Source organism: Panulirus ornatus, chromosome 11 (assembly GCF_036320965.1).
Source record: "Panulirus ornatus isolate Po-2019 chromosome 11, ASM3632096v1, whole genome shotgun sequence".
In the NCBI taxonomy this organism is placed as follows: Eukaryota; Metazoa; Arthropoda; class Malacostraca; order Decapoda; family Palinuridae; genus Panulirus; species Panulirus ornatus.
Window position 1 is genome coordinate 16,527,357 of NC_092234.1, and position 27,243 is coordinate 16,554,599.

Genomic DNA, 27,243 nt, shown 5'->3' on the forward strand with positions numbered 1-27,243 from the left:
AATTGCCATCAGAAAAAGCAAAGCATTTTGTAAGTATGCGCAAAGCACTGAAAAACTTAGAACTAAAAATACATGTAATCATGCTACATCATGTTGGTATATTTTGGAAAACCAAATAAATGTTACAGTGAAGATTTACATGTGTTCCATATTCAAAACCCAACTAAGTACATGACCTATCAAAACATTATAACTAAAGAGTATGTACAATGGAAAGCCATGGAAACAGAAAGTACAGTAAATTCTGATCTCTAAATCATAATAATTTGCCCTTCTTTCTTCCTTCTTTCAAAAATATGTAACTGGTATAAAAATGTTTTCTAAAAGAACTGTTAATCTTTTGTAATTTCGTACCATTCTTCACCCTGAGAAATTCTATGACTATTCCTATATCTTAATACATAACTGAGGATAACAGTGTTTCCAAGATTTCTGGGAAACTACCACATGAAAGATGAATAAGTTAACATGAACACCATAGGTTCACTGTTTGGTAATCAAGGTTCTCATCTGCAAGGGTTAGATAACCCAAGCACTGGTCAATTTAAGGATGAGATTTCACATATCTGTGTAAAAAAAAAACTAAATCATACAGTACACTGAGTATGTATAAAATGACAGCAAAATGAAAATAGCTCAAGATCTACAATAATATTTAGAAAATCTGCAGGACAAGCAGATTATACATTCCAGTTCTCTAAATCAATGCAAAAATGCACAAGACATATATAAAAAAGAAATGAATCAGTATGTGTGAGAGGTGCTTCATGAACAACAGAGTATTGTAGCTGACACATCCATAACAACATTAAGTCCATCCTCCACATGCAAAATAAGGTCAAACTGAAATGAAGAGTGAAAGATAGGCTGACAGAGTGACAGACGAAAAACTATACACTACAAAGTTTGGAAAACCTTTTCTCTCCTAGGCAGTACTCTGTGAGCATGAAAGATTCTCTAAAATATTTCCAAGGAATATCAGAGTTATAATATTCCAACCCTCTGTCTTTTTAGCAGAGAAACTGTTGATTTTATTAGTCACCAAGCCTTTCAATATTTACTTAGTATGATTTATACACAAAGTTTCATTCCAGAAATAAATTCCTTTGTCAGAAGAAGCAGTATAAAGCCCTGGTGTAAAGTAACAATGTGCCCTAACATGGAAAGCAGCAATCATTATCCAACTTGCTTGCAATCAGGGGACCACTTTGACTGGAATCTTACCTGTTCCATGGGTAAATGAAAAATAGACGGAAAGTACTGGCCTTTGTGGACATATGATATAAAATATGCTTCATCTGTCAGTAAACATAATTCAGTGCAAACTGTGAAGCATTTTCTTAATGCTTTGAGTCATATAAGCTCTAATAAAGGGTGTACATCCCCGTAAATTTCCAGCCCACTGGTGGAATGGGGAATGCTCATCACGTAGAGTTAAAAGGAGACAAGCAAAGTGAGTGCTATGAAGGTACTACTGTATTGAAAATCATTTTAAGCAGGTTGTTGAAGAAACTAATTCACATATGAATTTCCATACTTTGACAAAGTCCACAAAAACCTTTAGCAGTATTCACAGTAGAACACCCATAGAGTATTCACAGTAGAACACCCAAAGACTATCTTTGCACTCATGTCCCAAGTTAATTTCATCTCTCAAGATAAAGTGAATGTCATGGCATATCATCATGATAGCAATTGAGTTTGAAGAGTAAATTTTCACAATGAACAAACACTACTTAAGGAAATGTCTACTGCCATCTGGGAAATAGAAGGAATGTTTACAGCATCTAATTCAGTATTCAAGAACTCAAAAAGACTTATGCAACTTTGTCTAAAGATATGGCAACAGGTACAGCTAACATTCACTTTGGATTTTCAAATCATCTTCCAAGTACTGTAGTGACAAAATGTTATAATTACATCTAGCCAACCAAAGTGGAAAGATATTTATTTCCATGTGCTTTTTATGAAACCTGAACCTGAACTTGTGCCATAAACATGAGTCCTTCATCAAATAAAAGGGACAGAAAGAGTGCAGCTAAAGCTGAATCTTCCATTACTATCCACCTGTTTTATTATCACCAGTTCCCCCTTAGAAAGGTTTTGTGCCTTAAGTAAATGTCTACCTTGTTGTGAAGGACAAAATTAGTTTACCAAACAACATGATAAAAGCTATTTTTGCTTCATGACAATATTCAAATTCTATAGAAAAACAGTATACGAGTCCAAATCGGAAGCAAACAGTTTCATATATTGGGCCAGCAAATAACAGTCCATCAACTGCTATAGTGGGTTAGATATATTGGAATGCACTTTGTATTGGAGACTGAATTATTTGCAATTTAGAAAGTTAGATATCTAACACTTTACAACAGACATCAGTTTTTGTGCTGATTCAACAACTGCGCTGGAGTCTATAATAGCTTTTAGATCCAAACACTGACTGTCAGTAAATAAATGTTTACATGTAGCTAAAAATCAAATACACCAACAGAGTCAACAATGTTTTTCAGTGGAATCCTTCACATGTGGTATTATGGGTCTTAAATAATACATTAGATTCAGCATTGAAGAAATCCAGAGTGCCAGTAGTAAATAATCTTAAACCAAACACTATTGATTTTAACGCAATTCTGAAGTAAACTTTAAAATTTCATCTTCATGAAGTGTTGCAGCAAGAGGGGTATATTTGAGAAAAGTGAGTAGAGTATGCTGAAACAGTGTAGAAATGTATGAGGAGAAACTGATTAAGAAGATACATATGTCAAAAGTGGAGGAGATAAGGATGGAGAAACTGATGATGATATACAAGCATGGAGTGAAAGAAATTTTCAGTTATTGGGGCCCCCATATATGCAGGAGGGTATAAGGCATGCTTGGAATAGAGTATTCTGGAGTGATGTGTTACATGGGAAATATGATGCCAATGAGCTGAACCAGGGCATATGCAGCATTCGGGGGATATATACAGAAAAGTCTGTGGGGTATAGCTGTGGATAGGGAAATTTTGGTTTTGGTGAGCAATTTGCAAGAGCCCTGTTTTTTTGGCAAAATGGGAAGAACAACAGACAGAGGTAAATGTTAAAACAATTAGGCAGAAGCATTAGGTAGAAACATTAGGTAGACATAGTAGTGGGTAGTTTTAGGTAGGAGCATTATATAGATGCAGTCAGTAGGAACATTAGGTAGGAGCCTCCATAAACACTGTACTAGAGTTGCCCTCTGCCAGTGGCTTGCTAAGGGTGAGGCACTAAAGCCTAGGAAGTGGCAAAGGAGTTCACAAGTTATGGTAACTCTATTGCTGTGGACAGCTCCCTTGAGAGAGTTCCAGGTGGGAACAGACATCAGAGATATACATAGATAGGTTGATCATTATATATGAAAATTACATGAAAATTAAAGAGTACATGTGAGCAAGTGAGTAAGGTTTCTTCATCTATTCCTAATGCTACCTTACCAATGTGGGGAAAAAGCAAAAAAGTATGGATTTCTTTTTCATACTTGACTGCCATCTCCCAAATTAGTTAGGAACACTAAGAACAGATGAAGAAAAGCTGCATTCTCTATCAATTGTCTTGCTGTCTTGAGCACTAAAATCAAGGTAACCCTATCCACAACAAACCCCCATATATCTTTCCATGATTTCCACCTGCCACTGCACGTGCCCTGGTTCAGTCCATTGACAGCCTGTTAACTCCTGTATACCACATCATTCCAATTCACTCTATCCGAAGCACACTTTTTACCCTCCTGCATGTTCAGGCCCTGATCACTCAAAATCTTTTTCACTCCTTCCCTCCATCTCCAATTTGGTCTCCCCCTTCTCCTTGACCCTTCAACTTCTAACACATATATCCTCTTGATCAACCCTTCCTCACTCATTCTCTCCATATGTACAAAACATTTCAGGTCACCCAGTTCAGCTCCCTCAACCACATTCTTTTTTTAATTACCATACCTCTCTCTTTCACTTTTATTACTTACTCGATCAAACCACTTCACACGAAATGTCCTCAAGCATTTCATTTCCAACACATCCACCCTCCTCCAAACATCCCAATGCTTCAGATCCATATAACATTGTTAGGACTACCATACATTAAAGCATAGAAATTTTTGCCCTCCTAGATAACAACCTGTCTTTCCACACATTCCTCAATGCTCCCAGAACTTTCGCACCCTTACCCACCCTATGAATCACTTCCGTTTCTATGGTTCCATTTGCCACCATGTCAATTCCACACATCTAAAACACTTAATTTCCTCCAAATTTTCTCCATTCCAACTCACACCCCAACTAACTTGTGCCTCTACCCTACTGAATAAATAATAACCTTGATTTTATTTACATACACTTTCAACTTCCTCCTTTTACACACTCTTTCAAACTTTCACCAACTTTTGCAGTTTCTCACTCGAACTCATCACCAGTCCATCATCACCATCATCAGTAAATAACATATCACAGGTTGGACTCAAACCCTGGGAAATGCACCTAGCTACCTCAGCTACACAAACGTTAAACAATAGAGACACCTGAAATAAAGTTTTTTTTCCTTGTGCCTCAGCCATAATGCGGTGGGCGTAGCATGGACTTTTAATCTATTGAGGTTCCAATGGTATGATGAATATGATGACGACAGATAAATGTAAATAATCCTTGGGGTGGAGTCTAACAATGGAGGTGCACCTGGCTACTTCAGCCAAATGGACGTTAAAAGGTACAACTGCATTCAAAGTAACACACTAAAGGGTCCTAACATGGCTGTTTGAGATAGTGGAAGAGATCAGAAAATATCAATTGATGTGGAAAGAGAAGGAAGACATACATATTTTTCAAAAAGGAAGATTTGTAAACTTACTGCACAGTTAAGAAGGTGTAGATAATGTTAGTTGTGGATTTATCAAGCCTAAACTTAAACATATCATGGTACTGCTTTCAACTACTCTACTGGTAAACAATTTGATATGTTAACAATCCTGTTGTAGAAAAATTACTTCACCTTGTTCACAGTGAAATGTCTGTCCACAAGTTATATCCATTATTACAAGTGATGCTACACAAATCTACCCTTAAGCTGCTTGTTATATCAAAATCCTTAATGATTTAGAGTAGATCACCTCTTAACCTTATCTTTTATATGCTAAATACAGCTAATTTGTTTAGTTCACTCTCATAGGTTTTGTTTCTCTGGCCAGAAATCATCCTGGTAGCTAAATTCAGTGCTCCTTCTAATCTCTTAAAATGGCTCTCTTTAAAGCAGGGCAACCAACAGTTAACACAATATTCAACTTGGGGATGCACCAGTGAGCTGTAAAGAGTGTGGATAATTTCCCCAAGACTTAAATTTGAAAGCCTTACCAAGGTACCTGAAATCCCTACATCAAAACCTCAACTCAGTGGGTGAAACATGGACTTTTAATTTATCAGAGCACCAATGGTGACAAATTCATACATACCACAGGATCAAGGGAAGGGCGTCTGGCTTCTTTTACCACCTTAGCTGCTTAGAATTTAACAATACATACACTTTAAATCAAGTGTATTCCCAGTATCCCAACGTTTAGGTGGGTGTAACATGGACCTATTAATCTACTGTTAGTCCAATGGTGTGACAAATAGGTTGATTCAAACCCTAGGAAGGATGCTTGGGTCCCATCAAAGCCACAATAGATTGAAAAGTCCATGCTTCACCCACCAGGTTGAGGTTGGGATACATAGAAAAGCACTTGATTTGAGATGTATGTATTTTGAAAATTCCTTTTAGCGAAGGTAACCTGGTGACATCCCTCTGATCCAAATCTAACCCATGGAGTATATATTCATTTTCTATTTATTATACTTTGCCGCTGTCTCCCGCGTTAGCGAGGTAGCACAAGGAAACAGACAAAAGAATGGCCCAACCCACCCACATACACATGTATATACATGCACGTCCACACACGCACATATACATACCTATACATCTCAACATATACATATATATATACACACACAGACATATACATATATACACCTGTACATAATTCACAATGTCTGCCCTTATTCATTGCTGTCGCCACCCCGCCACACATGAAATGACAACGCCCTACCCCCGCATGTGCACGAGATACTGCTAGGAAAAGACAACAAAGGCCACATTCGTTCACACTCAGTCTCCAGCTGTTGTGTATAATGCACCGAAACCACAGCTCCCTTTCCACATCCAGTCCCCACAAAACTTTCCATGGTTTACCCCAGACGCTTTACATGCCCTGGTTCAATCCACTGACAGCACGTTCACTCCGGTATACCACATTGTTCCAATTCACTCTATTCCTTGCATGCCTTTCACCCTCCTGCACGTTCAGGCCCCGATCACTCAAAATCTTTTTCACTCCATCTTTCCACCTCCAATTTGGTCTCCCACTTCTCCTCGTTCCCTCCACCTCTGACGAATATATCCTCTTTGCCAATCTTTCCTCACTCATTCTCTCAATGTGACCAAACCATTTCAAAACACCCTCTTCTGGTCTCTCAACCACACTCTTTTTATTACCACACATCTCTCTTATCCTTTCATTACTTACTCGAGCAAACCACCTCACACCACATACTGTCCTCAAACATCTCATTTCCAGCACATCCACCCTCCTGCGCACAACTCTATCTACAGCCCACGCCTCGCAACCACATAACTATTCCTTCAAACATACCCATTTTTGTTTTCCAAGATAACATTCTCGCCTTCCACAGACATTAAAACGTCTGCAGTGTTTTCTTTCATATATACTTGCTTGCCTTTTCCTACTTGGTGAGGTGGTGTTAGGAAAAGATGAAGGAATGGCCTCATTAGCTAACATTCACTCTTTAACAGTTATTATTATTATTATTTTGCTTTGTCGCTGTCTCCCGCATTTGCGAGGTAGCGCAAGGAAACAGACGAAAGAAATGGCCCAACACACCCCCATACACATGTATATACATACACGTCCACACACGCAAATATACATACCCATACATCTCGATGAACACATATATACACACAAATGGGGAGGTGATAACAAGTAGTGGTGATGTGAGGAGATGGAGTGAGCATTTTGAAGGTTTGTTGAATGTGTTTGATGATAGAGTGGCAGATATAGGGTGTTTTGGTCGAGGTGGTGTGCAAAGTGAGAGGGTTAAGGAAAATGATTTGGTAAACAGAGAAGAGGTAGTAAAAGCTTTGCAGAAGATGAAAGCCGGCAAGGCAGCAGGTTTGGATGGTATTGCAGTGGAATTCATTAAAAAAAAAAGGGGTGACTGTATTGTTGACAGGTTGGTAAGGTTATTTAATGTATATATGATTCATGGTGAGGTGCCTGAGGATTGGCGGAATGCGTGCATAGTGCCATTGTACAAAGGCAAAGGGGATAAGAGTGAGTGCTCAAATTACAGAGGTATAAGTTTGTTGAGTATTCCTGGTAAATTATATGGGAGGGTATTGATTGAGAGGGTGAAGGCATGTACAGAACATCAGACTGGGGAAGAGCAGTGTGGTTTCAGAAGTGGTAGAGGATGTGTGGATCAGGTGTTTGCTTTGAAGAATGTATGTGAGAAATACTTAGAAAAGCAAATGGATTTGTATGTAGCATTTATGGATCTGGAGAAGGCATATGATAGTGTTGAAAGAGATGCTCTGTGGAAGGTACTAAGAATATATGGTGTGGGAGGCAAGTTGTTAGAAGCAGTGAAAAGTTTTTATCGAGGATGTAAGGCATGTGTACATGTAGGAAGAGAGGAAAGTGATTGGTTCTCAGTGAATGTAGGTTTGCGGCAGGGGTGTGTGATGTCTCCATGGTTGTTTAATTTGTTTATGGATGGGGTTGTTAGGGAGGTGAATGCAAGAGTTTTGGAAAGAGGGGCAAGTATGCAGTCTGTTGGGGATGAGAGAGCTTAGGAAGTGAGTCAGTTGTTGTTCGCTGATGATACAGCGCTGGTGGCTGATTCATGTGAGAAACTGCAGAAGCTGGTGACTGAGTTTGGTAAAGTGTGTGAAAGAAGAAAGTTAAGAGTAAATGTGAATAAGAGCAAGGTTATTAGGTACAGTAGGGTTGAGGGACAAGTCAACTGGGAGGTAAGTTTGAATGGAGAAAAACTGGAGGAAGTGAAGTGTTTTAGATATCTGGGAGTGGATTTGGCAGCGGATGGAACCATGGAAGTGGAAGTGAATCATAGGGTGGGGGAGGGGACAAAAGTTCTGGGAGCGTTGAAGAATGTGTGGAAGTCGAGAACATTATCTCGGAAAGCAAAAATGGGTATGTTTGAAGGAATAGTGGTTCCAACAATGTTGTATGGTTGCAAGGCGTGGACTATGGATAGCGTTGTGCAGAGGAGGGTGGATGTGTTGGAAATGAGATGTTTGAGGACAATATGTGGTGTGAGGTGGTTTGATCGAGTAAGTACTAATAGGGTAAGAGAGATGTGTGGTAATAAAAAGAGTGTGGTTGAGAGAGCAGAGGAGGGTGTTTTGAAATGGTTTGGTCACATGGAGAGAATGAGTGAGGAAAGATTGACCAAGAGGATATATGTGTCGGAGGTGGAGGGAACGAGAAGTGGGAGACCAAATTGGAGGTGGAAAGATGGAGTGAAAAAGATTTTGAGTGATCGGGGCCTGAACATGCAGGAGGGTGAAAGGCGGGCAAGGAATAGAGTGAATTGGATCGATGTGGTATACCAGGGTCGACGTGCTGTAAATGGATTGAACCAGGGCATGTGAAGCGTCTGGGGCAAACCATGGAAAGTTCTGTGGGGTTTGGATGTGGAAAGGGAGCTGTAGTTTTGGTGCATCATTACATGACAGCTAGAGACTGAGCGTGAACAAATGTGGCCTTTGCTGTCTTTTCCTAGCGCTACCATGCACACATAAGGGGGGAGGGGGTTGTTATTTCATGTGTGGCGGGGTGGCGATGGGAATGAATAAAGGCACAGTATGAATTATGTACATATGTATATATGTATATGTCTGTATGTGTATATATATATGTATACATTGAGATGTATAGGTATGTATATTTGCTTGTGTGGACGTGCATGTATATACATGTGTATGTGGGTGGGTTGGGCCATTCTTTCATCTGTTTCCTTGCGCAACCTCGCTAACACGGGATACAGCAACAAAGCAAAATAAATAAATAAATATTTTTTTTCATACTATTTGCCATTTCCCACATTAGCAAGGTAGTGCTAAGAACAGAGGACAGAGCCTTAGAGGGAATATCCTCACTTGGCCCCCTTCTCTGCTTCCCTTTTGGAAAATTAAAAAAGAATGAGATGAAAGGATTTCGAGCTCCCCACTCCCTCCCCTTTTAGTCACCTTCTACGAAACGCACGGAAAACATGGGAAGTATTCTTTCTCCCCTATCCCCAAGGATATATATATATATATATATATATATATATATATATATATATATATATATATATATATATATATATATATATATATATATATGGTGTGGAGGAAGCAAAGTTCTGGGAGTCCTAGGGAATGTGTGAAAAGAGAAAACATTATCTGGGAGGGCAAAATTGGGTGTGTTTGAAGGGATAGTAGTCCTAACAATATCATTTGGATGCGAGGCATGGGCTATGGGTTAAGGCTGTGCAGAGCATGGTGGAAGTGTTGGAAATTAAATGTTTGAGCACAACATGTGCTGTCAGGCGGTTTGAACAAGTATGTAGTATAAGAGAGATCTGAAGTAATACAAAGAGTATGGTTGAGAGCAGAAGAGTTGTGCTGAAATGGTTTGGGCATAAGGGGAGAATTACTGAGGAAAGGTTAACAAATGGGATATATGTGTCAGAAGTGGAGGGAACAAAAAGAATGTGAGACCATATTGGAGATGAAAGGATGGAGTTAAAAAGATTATGAGTGATCAGGGCTTGAACATGCAAGAGGGTGAGAAGTGTACTCGCGATAGAATGAACTGGAATGATATTGTATACTACGGTCAAAGTACTGTCATTGGACTGAACTAGGGCAGGTGAAGCATCAGGGGTAAATCACAGAAAGGTTTGTGGCACCTGGTTGTGGATAGGGAGCTGTAGTTTTGTTGCATTACAAGTGACAGCTAGAGAAGGTTATGAACAGATGTGGCCTTTCTTCATCTGTTCTTGATGCTACCTAGCAAACGCAAGAAACGATGATCAAGTGTGCTGTCTGAGGTCACTTTATTCCATTTGGCCACCACTATTATACTTTAAAAGTACTGCATCATTTCCAACAAGTTGCTTACTTAATTTCTTGTTCTATCCTCTGGTGATTCTATCCCTACATCTCTAAAAGAACTGTTCATTGTCTACATCATGGATCTGTCTTAAAAACTTTAAGCTTGTGATAAAATCACCCCTGACTCTTTTCTCTTCCAAAGTGGGTAAATTTACAGCCTTAAGATTTTTTCCCTGTAATTTGGCTCTCGTAATTCTGGCACTTTCTTGGTTGTTCTCCTCTAGATTTTCTCTAATAGCTTTTTGTACTTTTTTAAGAGCTGTGACCAAACTTCATAAGTATCTTCTAGTTTTGGCCTTATGTATGATGTGAACAGCTAGCTGCATATTTCCTTATTCATGAACCTGAATGCTATTCTGATATTTGGTAGCAAAGAGCTGGACTCTTCACCCATTCTAGGGTTTAGGGAAATGTCATCTCACAAGTCTTTCTTATACACAGATTTCTGCACTTTGTTTCCCACTAGATAATAATTGTAATAAGACCCTCTTACACAGTGACATATCCTCATTACATTCCATTTACTTGCGCTGAACTTCAACAACCGTGCATCAAATCAGTTTTGGGCTTTGACATTTGTCTGCTAGTACAGTTATACATCAGCAATGCTCTTCCCTTTCCTCGTGCCCTTTCCATTAACTGCAAACATATTCAAGAAGGAGTCTACACCTTCTGGCAAGTCATTTACAGAGATCAAGAAGAGCAATAGTCCCAGAACAGAACCCCACGGCCCATGCCTCACACCCATGTAACATTACTGGCATTTCTACACCATCAAATTCATCCAACGTTGCCCTTATTGACAATGTCCTTTATTGCCACACATTCCTCAATAAGCCTATAACCTTCACTCCCTCACCCATCCTATCTCTTCATGTCTTGCCACACATTCCTTAATAAGCCTATAACCTTCACTCCCTCACCCAACCTATCTCTTCCTTTGGCTCCCATGGTTCCATTCACTGCCACACCTACTCACAGGTATCTAAAACACCACTGATACCATGGCAAAATCTCAGCGTAAGTACTCATAGGTAGGTGCTCAAGTTAACTTGTCTCTCTCCACTTCTAAATTTACAAGAATGCTTTTATGAACATATTCTCTAGACTATCTACTTTCACACACTCTTCCAAATTCAGAAACCAACTTTAATTTCTCACTCGACTCTGCCACCAGTGCCATGTCATCAGTAAACAACAACTGATTCACCTCCGAAGTCCCCCCTATCCCTGATATTCTGCAGTCTTGCCTCTCTCCCCAAAATCCTAGCATTCACCTCCCTCACCACCTCATCCATAAAAAACTAAATAGCCATGGTGACATCAACCCCTAACAGAAACCCACTTTCACTTGGAATCACTCTGTCCTCTCTTCCTACTCACATACATGGAGTATTTACTTGACAATAATACCTCTATTTCTAGTAGCTTTCCTCCCACACTATATTCTCATAACACTTTTTACAAAGCATCTCTAACCACCCTATCATGCCATTTCTTCATATACATAAATGCCACACACAGTTCCTTCTGTTTCTCTATGTTTCTCATACAAATTCTTCAAATCAAATACATGATCCACACATCCTCTACCAATCCTTCCCTGTCTGATGCTGTATGCATCCCATCAGCCTCTCAATCATCACCCTCCCATAAAACTTACCAGATACACTCAACAAGCTTTATATCTAGAACATTCACTTTTATCTCCCTTGTCTTTATACAGTGACACTGTGCAGGTATTCCACCAATCCTCAGGTACTTCATGACAATCCATACACATCAAAAATTCTAACCAATCAACAACACAGTCACTCGATTCCTAAAGAAATTAAAATGTAATCCCATCCACTCTCGCTGCTTTGCTATACTTCATTTCACTGAAAACTTTCACTACTTCTTTTTTCACCAAACCACTTGCCATGACTCTTGTTCCGCATTCATCCACACCAAAACATCATATATCTTTGATTCCATAAGTGAACACACTCAACATGCCCTCAGAATATTTATTCGCTCTCTTCTTCCCCACATTTCTGCCTGTTCCCACTTCCTCATTTACCCCTTTCATGACAATCCCATTTGTTCTCTTGTTTTTCTCAAACTATTAACATCCTTCCAAACATGACAAAGCTGCAAACCACACAAATCACATGGCTTCAACCAACCAAAACCCCCTTTCCACACAGTATTATTGGTAACAGACATCAACAACACATTTGACACCATCCCAACACATCTTCTCATGAAAGGTTTTATCTTTTTTTTTTTTGCTTTGTCGCTGTCTCCCGCGTTTGCGAGGTAGTGCAAGGAAACAGACGAAAGAAATGGCCCAACCCACCCCCATACACATGTATATACATACATCCACACACGCAAATATACATAACCTACACAGCTTTCCATGGTTTACCCCAGACGCTTCACATGCCCTGATTCAATCCACTGACAGCACGTCAACCCAGGTATACCACACCGATCCAATTCACTCTATTCCTTGCCCTCCTTTCACCCTCATGCATGTTCAGGCCCCGATCACTCAAAATCTTTTTCACTCCATCTTTCCACCTCCAATTTGGTCTCCCACTTCTCCTCATTCCCTCCACCTCCAACACATATATCCTCTAGGTCAATCTTTCCTCACTCATTCTCTCCATGTGCCCAAACCATTTCAAAACACCCTCTTCTGCTCTCTCAACCACGCTCTTTTTATTTCCACACATCTCTCTTACCCTTACGTTACTTACTCGATCAAACCACCTCACACCACACATTGTCCTCAAACATCTCATTTCCAGCACATCCATCCTCCTGCGCACAACTCTATCCATAGCCCACGCCTCGCAACCATACAACATTGTTGGAACCACTATTCCTTCAAACATACCCATTTTTGCTTTCCGAGATAATGTTCTCGACTTCCACACATTCTTCAAGGCTCCCAGGATTTTCGCCCCCTCCCCCACCCTACGATCCACTTCCGCTTCCATGGTTCCATCCACTGCCAGATCCACTCCCAGATATCTAAAACACTTTACTTCCTCCAGTTTTTCTCCATTCAAACTTACCTCCCAATTGACTTGACCCTCAACCCTACTGTACCTAATAACCTTGCTCTTATTCACATTTACTCTTAACTTTCTTCTTTCACACACTTTACCAAACTCAGTCACCAGCTTCTGCAGTTTCTCACATGAATCAGCCACCAGCGCTGTATCATCAGCGAACAACAACTGACTCACTTCCTAAGCTCTCTCATCCACAACAGACTTCATACTTGCCCCTCTTTCCAAAACTCTTGCATTCACCTCCCTAACAACCCCATCCATAAACAAATTAAACAACCATGGAGACATCACACACCCCTGCCGCAAACCTACATTCACTGAGAACCAATCACTTTCCTCTCTTCCTACACATACACATGCCTTACATCCTCGATAAAAACTTTTCACTGCTTCTAACAACTTGCCTCCCACACCATATATTCTTAATACCTTCCACAGAGCATCTCTATCAACTCTATCACATGCCTTCTCCAGATCCATAAATGCTACATACAAATCCATTTGCTTTTCTAAGTATTTCTCACATACATTCTTCAAAGGTACCTGCCACTAACCTCTACACAATATAAAAAGTGGAGAGCTAACTCCATAGATGATCACATAGTCTAAAGTCAATCACAAAAGTTTCATCTCTAAAATATGTTGGCACTCCAACGGAATCCCCAAATGAGCAGTTTTTTCTCTTAACAACAACGATGCAACCCTACATGACATAAAACTGGAGTAAAAACTCATCCAGAACAGGGTGTCTGCATCTCGAGAAAAGTATTTAGTCACCCTTTTAACCCCAAACAGATACAAATCCAACCTACATCCTTCCATTGCCTTGAATGGCCAATCATTCCCACTAAACAAAACTCCAACTAATGAGAGCTTCACATACAACAAACACATGATAGTTACCACAAACATCAAAAGAAAGGCAACAACTAAACTAAATACCTTCAGAACACTTACTGGTACCAAAATCTCTTAGTATATTCTACAAACAGTTCACTGCCCCATACTAAACTATGTCTTACCTGTCTGGTCATCCACCCTGTCAAAACAAATATTGTGAAACAAGGCTGCAAACCACATAAAAACAGGGCACTCAAAATCATCTTTGTCTTTTGAGTAACTAAAAGTGCTAACACCTTCATAATGAAACAAAGATTGCACTCAATTCTTTACACTATTATTAATCCTTCCAACCCATACCATTCCATAACCAGCCACTACCCCCAAAGTAGAAAGAAATGCAGGTCTTGAAGGCTGAAAAAACATTTCCTTTACAAAGTGGTGTCTCATGAGCAATGAGAAAACATCTCTTGGTAATATACCAGCTCAAGCATCATCAGGAAGGATGCAACATTCTACAATCACAGTGGAAAAATCAACAGTATACACAGCAATGTGCTCATCTAAATGAGTCTGCTCTCAGTCAATCAGCAACTGACACCACCCTGACATCACTGTACCTGCCTCTTACCAAGTGCTCACAACTCACAGGGTTGGCAGATCACAAGCAGCATCCCAAGGGAACAGCAGAGTCTGAAGAAAAAGTTTATCTAAGAAGAAACTGAATGTTGGACACGGTGAAAAAATGGGAAAACTGCTTGATGAGTAATGCATTAAAACCTACATTTGTCTACTTTGCAACCTGTCCAAAGAGCAATGAGAGAATACCCACATGGAGGAGGGAAAAAGCCTTTACTTACAACTAACCTCAAAGTAATGATCTTTCAATGGTGAATCTGAAGAACTCTGGAAATCAGTTCCCCTGATAAAGGAATCCCCAGAACTAAAACATATGTTCACTACATCAAAACCTAGGGTTCCAACTGACAAAGGTGAAAAAAGATGTCAAACATCTTCCCGATTTCCTTTCCTTCGAAAAAAGTACATGCTAAAGGAAGGAAATGCAAAAGCAAATAACACATGATCAAATTTCAAGTAGAAAATGAAAATGCTCATGATTTGTGTCACATCCTAACACTGAGACCCTACTAGACTTCTTTGTATTGTACCAATTTCAGTATATGTACTACCAAAGCAAGAACCAAAACTAAACTGTATACATCTGGTCCCTGATTCCTAGGAACCTTTACCTGTGTTCCACTTACACGGTGCAGCACTTAAGAAAAATTAATTCAATAATGCACACAGAGAACATTTATCTCAAAAACTGCACGCTGTAATGTCAAGCTATTGTTCTAGCAAGTGATCACTTGCTGGAGTGATCATTTGCTGACACCAAGCATATACAGTACTGTGTACAGTCCATTGTTCATGAAGAAGTAAATGAGAGAATGTACATAAAGCACCAGAAAATGCAACAAGTTTAAAAAAAGTACAGTTCATAGCAGCCATGAGCAAGAACACTGACAAATGACTTCGCTAGCAAGAGGCTGCATCCCCACTGACGCCAGTCTGACATACATATGATGGACATGCAATCCAGATAGTTTGCACAATATATTATGTTATAATCTCCTGTTGGAAAGCACCCAATGAGTTGTACTTCTGGGAAGCAGAGCAGCCGGAATAGCATCTGATTTAAAATCTGACATTTTGTGCTGTTTCTCGCCAGCAATCTTAGTGCTCATTTTTTTTTTTTTTTTTTTTTTTTTTTTTTTTATACTTTGTCGCTGTCTCCCGCGTTTGCGAGGTAGCGCAAGGAAACAGACGAAAGAAATGGCCCAACCCCCCCCCCCCCCATACACATGTACATACACACGTCCACACACGCAAATATACATACCTACACAGCTTTCCATGGTTTACCCCAGACGCTTCACATGCCTTGCTTCAATCCACTGACAGCACGTCAACCCCTGTATACCACATGACTCCAATTCACTCTATTTCTTGCCCTCCTTTCACCCTCCTGCATGTTCAGGCCCCGATCACACAAAATCTTTTTCACTCCATCTTTCCACCTCCAATTTGGTCTCCCTCTTCTCCTCGTTCCCACCACCTCCGACACATATATCCTCTTGGTCAATCTCTCCTCACTCATTCTCTCCATGTGCCCAAACCATTTCAAAACACCCTCTTCTGCTCTCTCAACCACGCTCTTTTTATTTCCACACATCTCTCTTACCCTTACGTTACTTACTCGATCAAACCACCTCACACCACACATTGTCCTCAAACATCTCATTTCCAGCACATCCATCCTCCTGCGCACATCTCTATCCATAGCCCACGCCTCGCAACCATACAACATTGTTGGAACCACTATTCCCTCAAACATACCCATTTTTGCTTTCCGAGATAGTGTTCTCGACTTCCACACATTTTTCAAGGCTCCCAAAATTTTCGCCCCCTCCCCCACCCTATGATCCACTTCCGCTTCCATGGTTCCATCCGCTGACAGATCCACTCCCAGATATCTAAAACACTTCACTTCCTCCAGTTTTTCTCCATTCAAACTCACCTCCCAATTGACTTGACCCTCACCCCTACTGTACCTAATAACCTTGCTCTTATTCACATTTACTCTCAACTTTCTTCTTCCACACACTTTACCAAACTCAGTCACCAGCTTCTGCAGTTTCTCACATGAATCAGCCACCAGCGCTGTATCATCAGCGAACAACAACTGACTCACTTCCCAAGCTCTCTCATCCCCAACAGACTTCATACTTGCCCCTCTTTCCAGGACTCTTGCATTTACCTCCCTTACAACCCCATCCATAAACAAATTAAACAACCATGGAGACATCACACACCCCTGCCGCAAACCTACATTCACTGAGAACCAATCACTTTCCTCTCTTCCTACACGTACACATGCCTTACATCCTCGATAAAAACTTTTCACTGCTTCTAACAACTTGCCTCCCACACCATATATTCTTAATACCTTCCACAGAGCATCTCTATCAACTCTATCATATGCCTTCTCCAGATCCATAAATGCTACATACAAATCCATTTGCTTTTCTAAGTATTTCTCACATACATTCTTCAAAGCAAACACCTGATCCACACATCCTCTACCACTTCTAAAACCGCACTGCTCTTCCCCAATCTGATGCTCTGTACATGCCTTCACCCTCTCAATCAATACCCTCCCATATAATTTACCAGGAATACTCAACAAACTTATACCTCTGTAATTTGAGCACTCACTCTTATCCCCTTTGCCTTTGTACAATGGCACTATGCACGCATTCCGCCAATCCTCAGGCACCTCACCATGAGTCATACATACATTAAATAACCTTACCAACCAGTCAACAATACAGTCACCCCCTTTCTTAATAAATTCCACTGCAATACCATCCAAACCTGCTGCCTTGCCGGCTTTCATCTTCCGCAAAGCTTTTACTACCTCTTCTCTGTTTACCAAATCATTTTCCCTAACCCTCTCACTTTGCACACCACCTCGACCAAAACACCCTATATCTGCCACTCTGTCATCAGACACATTCAACAAACCTTCAAAATACTCATTCCATCTCCTTCTCACATCACCGCTACTTGTTATCACCTCCCCATTTACGCCCTTCACTGAAGTTCCCATTTGCTCCCTTGTCTTACGCACCCTATTTACCTCCTTCCAGAACATCTTTTTATTTTCCCTAAAATTTACTGATAGTCTCTCACCCCAACTCTCATTTGCCCTTTTTTTCACCTCTTGCACCTTTCTCTTGACCTCCTGTCTCTTTCTTTTATACTTCTCCCACTCAATTGCATTTTTTCCCTGCAAAAATCGTCCAAATGCCTCTCTCTTCTCTTTCACTAATACTCTTACTTCTTCATCCCACCACTCACTACCCTTTCTAAACAGCCCACCTCCCACTCTTCTCATGCCACAAGCATCTTTTGCGCAATCCATCACTGATTCCCTAAATACATCCCATTCCTCCCCCACTCCCCTTACTTCCATTGTTCTCACCTTTTTCCATTCTGTACACAGTCTCTCCTGGTACTTCCCCACACAGGTCTCCTTCCCAAGCTCACTTACTCTCACCACCTTCTTCACTCCAACATTCACCCCTCATATCACCTAAAATTCCACCTACCAGATCTAGTACAACTTAATGTAAGTGATATTTCTACAATATTATCATATAACAGTATTTAAAGCTCCTGTTCTTCATCTGAACACAGTAAACCCTCGATTTAACGGACTACAATGGAGGGAAGAGGTGTCCGTGAATGCCGAAAGTCCATTAAATAGAATGTAACCTATTTCTGTGCCAAATTTAAGTTCACTTGCTTTCTCTTAATTCCTCTATCATTATACTAAGTGGTACGATAGTTGGACAGCGCGCATCCAGCAGCGTGTGAACGCTTGGCAGGCACCCTGCAGTGTTGGAACGCTTGGCAGGTACCCTGCAGTGTGAGAACACTCACCAGGCAGTTAGAGGCAGGAGTCAGACTGAGATGGAGGAGATACCACCCTTCTCCAGTGAAAGGATACTTCTATATAATAAAATGAGGACAGACTACCTGCTTTCATTAAACCTCTTACATGGCCTAGTGAGTAGGATTCGAAACTATGTGGGAAAATCCTATGTTATTGCAAGGCTACTCACCTTCTTCAGAAGATGGGGCGCACCCAAGAAAATCATCCTGGATGGAGAATCAATCTAGACAGCAAGGAGATGGAAGCTTTCTAGAAAAAAATGGGGAATCATGGCCTGCATCTCTTCAGCCCACTTCCCCTAGTCCAATGGATATGCCAAAGCAGCAGTAAAGGCAGCAAAACAGGTGCTGAGGGGCAACATGGGCATTTAAGGCAGCCTACACAACAGCAAAGCAACTTAGGCTATGCTCCAATATCTCAACAACCCCCTAAGAGAGGGGGATAAGTCACCTGCACAGCAGGCAGCAGGAAGACAGCTGCAAGATGGTGTCCCGGTGCCCTGGCAACATCATCTGATAAACTGGCAATGAAAAACTGCTCTGCGAAACAGGGAGTGGACCACAGCAGAGAGCCATGCTCTAGTGCACAATGGCCCAACAGGTGATGCCACTATACTGCTCCAGCAGTTTGTTGGCATCCCTGTCTGCGTGAAGGGTATCACTTTGAAGGTGTGGGACAGGTCTGGCATGGTAGTGGAGGTGAAGCCACATAGACAGTGCTCCAGGAAGCTGGATGGCAGTGGCCACCTGTTTTTGCAAAACCGAGGTCCCCTACGCCCCTGGGTTTCGCTAATCCCCACAACGCCAATAGGTCAAGGGGAATACCCAACAGCAGTGGCTTCGACCCCAGTTGTGGCAACAACCAGCCTCAGGTGGCAGTGCTCTCACTATGTGAGACACCGCCCTGCACATTTGGAAGATTATGTTTGTGGTGGCTCCTGTGAAGAGTGAATACATGTCATTTTTGTTCTGCTAGCATGGAAAGGAAAAGTATTGTTGCTGAGCTGAGATTTGTGTGTATATTTGCTTATTCCTTGTTGAATTCTAATTTCATCCTCACTTTTTTGTTTTCTTGTTTTTAGATTTGTTTTTGTTTTTGTAACAAAATCCCACATCTAGTTACCAAACTCTCTTGAAGGGTGTAGGGCTTATTGTGTGGTATGATAGATGGGCAGTGGGCACCCAGCAGCGTAAGACTTAGGTATAAATACATGATGAGAATCAAGTAACGGCATAAAGTGAGATTCAGTTATGAGATTACAGAGTTAGAATCAGGTAGGAACATTAGAATCAGGCATGAGCATCCACAGAAGAATCAGTGATGATCATAAAGAGTTAGAAACAAGTATAAGATACAATGTGAAAATCTGCAATTAGTATAAAGAAATAATATATGAGCATTTTTTTCATATGTATATATATGTATATGTGTGTATGTGTGTATATGTGCGTATGTATGTGTATGTATATATATATATATATATATATATATATATATATATATATATATATATATATATATATATATATATATATATATATGCATATATATGTATATTATCCCTGGGGATAGGGGTGAAAGAATACTTCCCACGCATTCCTCGCGTGTCTTAGAAGGCGACTAGAGGGGACGGGAGCGGGGGGCCAGAAATCCTCCCCTCCTTGTATTTTCTTTTAACTTTCTAAAATGGGAAACAGAAGAAGGAGTCACACGGGGAGTGCTCATCCTCCTCGAAGACTCAGACTGGGGTGTCTAAATGTGTGTGGATGTAACCAAGATGTGAAAAAAGGAGAGATAGGTAGTATGTTTGAGGAAAGGAACCTGGATGTTTTGGCTCTGAGTGAAACGAAGCTCAAGGGTAAAGGGGAAGAGTGGTTTGGGAATGTCTTGGGAGTAAAGTCAGGGGTTAATGAGAGGACAAGAGCAAGGGAAGGAGTAGCAGTACTCCTGAAACAGGAGTTGTGGGAGTATGTGATAGAATGTAAGAAAGTAAATTCTCGATTAATATGGGTAAAACTGAAAGTTGATGGAGAGAGATGGGTGATTATTGGTGCATATGCACCTGGGCATGAGAAGAAAGATCATGAGAGGCAAGTGTTCTGGGAGCAGCTGAATGAGTGTGTTAGTGGTTTTGGTGCATGAGACCAGGTTATAGTGATGGGTGATTTGAATGCAAAGGTGAGTAATGTGCCAGTTGAGGGAATAATTGGTATACATGGGGTGTTCAGTGTTGTAAATGGAAATGGTGAAGAGCTTGAAGATTTATGTGCTGAAAAAGGACTGGTGACTGGGAATACCTGGTTTAAAAAGCGAGATATAAATAAGTATACGTATGTAAGTAGGAGAGATAGCCAGAGAGCGTTATTGGATTACGTGTTAATTGACAGGTGCGCGAAAGAGAGACTTTTGCATGTTAATGTGCTAAGAGGTGCAAATGGAGGGATGTCTGATCATTATCTTGTGGAGGCGAAGGTGAAGATTTGTATGGGTTTTCAGAAAAGAAGAGTGAATGCTGGGGTGAAGAGGGTGGTGAGAGTAAGTGAGCTTGGGAAGGAGACTTGTGTGAGGAAGTACCAGGAGAGACTGAGTACAGAATGGAAAAAGGTGAGAACAATGGAAGTAAGGGGAGTGGGGGAGGAATGGGATGTATTTAGGGAATCAGTGATGGATTGCGCAAAAGATGCTTGTGGCATGAGAAGAGTGGGAGGTGGGTTGATTAGAAAGGGTAGTGAGTGGTGGGATGAAGAAGTAAGATTATTAGTGAAAGAGAAGAGAGAGGCATTTGGACCATTTTTGCAGGGAAAAAATGCAATTGAGTGGGAGATGTATAAAAGAAAGAGACAGGAGGTCAAGAGAAAGGTGCAAGAGGTGAAAAAGAGGGCAAATGAGAGTTGGGGTGAGAGAGTATCATTAAATTTTAGGGAGAATAAAAAGATGTTCTGGAAGGAGGTAAATAAAAAGCGTAAGACAAGGGAGCAAATGGGAACTTCAGTGAAGGGCGCAAATGGGGAGGTGATAACAAGTAGTGATGATGTGAGAGGAGATGGAGTGAGTATTTTGAAGGTTTGTTGAATGTGTTTGATGATAGAGTGGCAGATATAGGGTGTTTTGGTCGAGGTGGTGTGCAAAGTTAGAGGGTTAGGGAAAATGATTTGGTAAACAGAGAAGAGGTAGTAAAAGCTTTGCGGAAGATGAAAGTCGGCAAGGCAGCAGGTTTGGATGGTATTGCAGTGGAATTTATTAAAAAAGGGGGTGACTGTATTATTGACTGGTTGGTGAGGTTATTTAATGTATGTATGACTCATGGTGAGGTGCCTGAGGATTGGCGGAATGCTTGCATAGTGCCATTGTACAAAGGCAAAGGGGATAAGAGTGAGTGCTCAAATTCCAGAGGTATAAGTTTGTTGAGTATTCCTGGTAAATTATATGGGAGGGTATTGATTGAGAGGGTGAAGGCATGTACAGAACATCAGATTGGGGAAGAGCAGTGTGGTTTCAGAAGTGGTAGAGGATCAGGTGTTTGCTTTGAAGAATGTATGTGAGAAATACTTAGAAAAGCAAATGGATTTGTATGTAGCATTTATGGATCTGGAGAAGGCATATGATAAAGTTGATAGAGATGCTCTGTGGAAGGTATTAAGAATATATGGTGTGGGAGGCAAGTTGTTAGAAGCAGTGAAAAGTTTTTATCGAGGATGTAAAGCATGTGTACATGAAGGAAGAGAGGAAAGTGATTGGTTCTTAGTGAATGTAGGTTTGCGGCAGGGGTGTGTGACGTCTCCATGGTTGTTTAATTTGTTTATGGATGGGGTTGTTAGGGAGGTGAATGCAAGAGTTTTGGAAAGAGGGGCAAGTATGAAGTCTGTTCTGGATGAGAGAGCTTGGAAAGTGAGTCAGTTGTTGTTCGCTGATGATACAGCGCTGGTGGCTGATTCATGTGAGAAACTGCAGAAGCTGGTGACTGAGTTTGGTAAAGTGTGTGAAAGAAGAAAGTTAAGAGTAAATGTGAATAAGAGCAAGGTTATTAGGTACAGTAGGGTTGAGGGTCAAGTCAATTGGGAGGTAAGTTTGAATGGAGAAAAACTGGAGGAAGTAAAGTGTTTTAGATATCTGGGAGTGGATCTGGCAGTGGATGGAACCATGGAAGTGGAAGTGGATCATAGGGTGGGGGAGGGGGCGAAAATCCTGGGAGCCTTGAAGAATGTGTGGAAGTCGAAAACATTATCTCGGAAAGCAAAAATGGGTATGTTTGAAGGAATAGTGGTTCCAACAATGTTGTATGGTTGCGAGGCATGGACTATGGGTAGAGTTGTGTGCAGGAGGGTGGATGTGCTGGAAATGAGATGTTTGAGGACAATGTGTGGTGTGAGGTGGTTTGATCGAGTAAGTAACGTAAGGGTAAGAGAGATGTGTGGAAATAAAAAGAGCGTGGTTGAGAGAGCAGAAGAGGGTGTTTTGAAATGGTTTGGGCACATGGAGAGAATGAGTGAGGAAAGACTGACCAAGAGGATATATGTGTCAGAGGTGGAGGGAACGAGAAGTGGGAGACCAAATTGGAGGTGGAAAGATGGAGTGAAAAAGACTTTGTGTGATCGGGGCCTGAACATGCAGGAGGGTGTAAGAAGGGCAAGGAATAGAGTGAATTGGATCGATGTGGTATACCGGGGTTGACGTGCTGTCAGTGGATTGAATCAGGGCATGTGAAGCGTCTGGGGTAAACCATGGAAAGCTGTGTAGGTATGTATATTTGTGTGTGTGGACGTGTATGTATATACATGTGTATGGGGGTGGGTTGGGCCATTTCTTTCATCTGTTTCCTTGCGCTACCTCGCAAACGCGGGAGACAGCGGGGGGGGTGAGAATCATTTATGAACACAGAGTTAGAATCAGGGACAAATAAACAGAATGAAAATCAGGTACAAACAAACAGTCGGAGTCTAGAATGGGCAACCAAAATAAGAGCCAGGTATTGGCATACCATGAGTGCTGGGGATGGGCATATAGTGAAAACCAGGGTTAAACATACACGATGAGAATTAAGTATGAAAATGAAGAAAGAATCAGAGATGAGCAAACAGATCTGGTTTGATCAAACAATCATACTTAGGTATGAGCAAAAAGAATGAAAATCAGTAAATGTGTAAACATAAAGAGAGAATCAGGGAGGGGCATAGAATGAAAATCAGTAATGAGCATACAGAAAGAGATTTGGATATAAGCGTACAGGTTAGAATCTACAATGTGCATACATAATCAGAATCAGGTATGAGTATACAGTAAGAATCTGGTGTAACCACACTCATGAAGAGTTTTGTCTGAGCTACTGCAATTGTGATATGAACATATGGTACCTAGTTAGAAAAGGCATGAGCACACAGAGCAAGTGAAAAACAAAAATGTGAAGAGCAACAGTACAGCACAAGAGCCAAGAATGACAATGAGGCACACACAACTGTGGTCTTGTCATGAAGGCATGGTTATGGAAGGCTAAGAGATACTGTTTTAAAAATTTCTCTTACCATCACGAGGATATCCCCAAAATATCACCAGCAATTCACTTCAAGGCCTAATTTCAAAATAATACATGAACATATAGTTAATGGCTTGTTTGTTATCAATACAGCCGTCTTCATTTTTGCTTACCTGAGGAACAACTGATCCTTGAGAAATGTTGTCATGCTCAACACCAACTGCTGGCAATGTTTAGAAGACTATTCAGTCCATAGATATTTTTGAAAACTGATGCTTAGAATATAACATGTTAACAGATGTCTTAGATAAGACCAAAGATTTATAAGACTACATACAACAACAGAAAAAAATATCTTGACAAAAAGCTGAACACACAAGAAAGCAATGGCACAAGCCTGAACGGTAGTGCACAGCAGTGCGCATAGAAACAACAGAATAGGAGAAACACTCAATACAAACTGAATGACCTGCAGTGTGGGCTACTGACCTAATAGCCTTGCCCCTCAATAACCTGTAAAAGGTGATGTGGGAGTTAGCTAATAGTTATATATATATAAATGCATAGTATCATCAAACATTACAAGGATACATAGTACTTTACATAGGTATTTACCAGTTTGCAATTACCTATTTCTAATAACCCAGAACCTATTTGTACAGTACAGGGAGGGAGTTTTACACTCAAGGGACCCTACTACTTGAACTATCTCTACTATCATGCAACTTTTTATACTTTTATATGCTGTCCACATTCACAGTCCCATAGTATGTGCAATTACCTCTTTGTAATTACCTAGCCATACTGTAAAGAGAGGGAGTTTTACACTATTGGAGCCTCATGTCTGGAGCAGGTTTTGCTACCATATAACTTCCTAAATCTATGTATCCTGTCTGCATTAACAATGTCTTCAGTCATTCTATTCCATGCATTCACCACTCCTCTGAGCCTTTTCTAACAACTTTTGCTTAATATCATATCAAGTAATCTTGAAGAACTTTTCACTGTCTATGGCATCAATCTCTTTTAAATCCATAGAGGTTGTGATCATGTCACCCCTCATTCTTCTCTCTTCCAAAAGGGGCAAACTTAATGACTCTAGCCTATCCCTGCAATATGGCTCTCTTAAATCTGGTGCTATCTTTGCTGCCTTCCTCTAGACCATCCCAACTAACTCTTTGTGCTTCCTTAGAGGCACTGACCAGACTTGAAAAGCCTTTTGTTGGATATACACAGCTTGTTAAACATTTCTTTATTCATGTACTTGAAAGCTATAACAACATTTGCCAGCAGACAGTTTGTCTCCTTCACTATTCTCCTATGATGGGAGTCTAGTTACCACTATCCTCATTCAAAAAGACAGCCTCTCTTCCAAACTGTTCTTTCTACTTTAGAGTTTGCATAAACATCTTGGCATAAAACCAAAAGCTGTTTTAAAATACACCCCAAGACACTTCCAGAGAGCTCTAGTTTAACCCTTAAAAAGTGGCCAATATCAACAGAGATTCTCTTCAGAATCACCAGCCAACAGCAAGAGATATTCTGATTTCCTGCCTCTGTTTAGATATCCAGCTGACTTTCATACCATTAATAGGCTATACATATCTCTTTCATTACTAAAAAGGCACAGGAAAAATGATGGTATCCTCAGTACCCATTCAATAACCATTATATGCTCACATCCATCCACCTAAAGGTCATGCATATATGACAACCCTGAGGAAAATACATATGAAGTTGGATGACCTAAGTTATCAGGATGCACACTTATGATATGGTCAGTTGGTGAGGAGAGTGAAGAGGAATGATATATGTGAAGAAATGATTTACTGAGAGATTATGTGTAGGATTAAGTAAGAAATAAGGTTAAATGTCCCTCATCAAACTTGCCCTTATAGCAGAAATTACAAAACAATTGTGCCTAATCTTCTCTAAGTAATCCTGGGAAATGGAAGACAGTGGTGTAGGTGAGGTACAGACCAAGAATATTCCCAAGAAACAACACCTCTAGTATCACACCCACACAATATATCTCCCTACGTGTATATATAGTGTAAACACTATAATTTCACATATCTATACTGTTCAGCAATAACACTGTGGCAGCATATGAAATAAGTGAATACATGAAATAAGAGTAGATGTTTCAGTATAAAAAAACAAATTCTTCAGTATCCTAACCATACTTCTAAGCCAATTTCCTTCAAGCAGAATTTTAAGAGATGGTTTTGACAATAACTATCAAAAGTGGGGGAGTAAAAAAGAATTTTAAAAAATGTGGTAAAAAAAAATCACAGCAAAAATCCAAATTACAAGGAAAAAACATAAAAACCTCACCTTGAGCTACCAAAATGATTTCTAGCCCGAGAAACAAATCCTATGAGACCCAACTTAAACCTATTTATCTTAAAAAAGAGTAAGTTTAGAGGCAAGCTAATACACATTTTCAAAGTTATAAAAGACTTTGATAATCTCAGTTTAACAAGCTACTTAAGAACAGATTCATTGCAAAAGGCATAACATTTCAAATCACATTATGTTACCACCAACACTGTGCCCTATATATGAAGTGCATTAAGTGAGAAAGCTTGATAGAAAGACATTGTTTCCATGTCTTCCTCTGTTAGCATATCATGAGCTATGATATACACCATATTTTCATCTCTAAGGCCCTCTAAGCACTCATTCAGCATCAGACCCAGCCCAACAGAACCAAGTTTCTATGACTTTGCTGTTACTTTTGAATGCTAATCTATCATACGGAAAAAGAATTTTTTTGAAATTTTTACTTTAGCTCACTCAATGATGGAATTTCTAGATATATCTATTGTTTAGGGGCTAAATAAATATTCTTTCAGTGAGGGCCAGGTTTCACAAAAGGCAGATACATCTCCAAAGACAAAGAAAATTGCTAAAAGGGCATGAAGAAGGATGAGATAAACAACAAAAAGATTAAGTGTCTCCTACTAAGGAAAAAATATCAATCCTCTGATTTGTGAGACCACTCTGATGAAGAAAAATCAAATATTTCAATTCAAAATTATTACTTCAAAAAAGCTAAAGCTAAAAACTATTTATTTCACCAAACTAAGACAA

General features: G+C 40.3%; 1 protein-coding gene and 1 non-coding gene across 5 annotated transcripts in view; both read right to left on the bottom strand.

Annotated features, from left to right (window-relative positions):
- Rbcn-3B (WD repeat-containing protein Rbcn-3B) overlaps window positions 1-27,243 on the bottom strand; it is a 393,934-nt gene that overhangs the window by 302,836 nt on the left and 63,855 nt on the right. For 3 of the 4 annotated variants that reach the window (XM_071666667.1, XM_071666666.1, XM_071666664.1), the window contains exon 8: window positions 24,637-24,660. The exons of the other annotated variant lie outside the window; for it this stretch is intronic. In XM_071666667.1, coding sequence (XP_071522768.1) covers window positions 24,637-24,660 — 24 coding nt within the window. The remainder of the gene's footprint in view (window positions 1-24,636; window positions 24,661-27,243) is intronic. 4 annotated transcript variants of the gene reach the window in all.
- On the bottom strand, window positions 15,252-15,357 carry LOC139751640 (U6 spliceosomal RNA). The gene has a single exon (XR_011713400.1). It is a non-coding gene; the product is annotated as a U6 spliceosomal RNA (small nuclear RNA).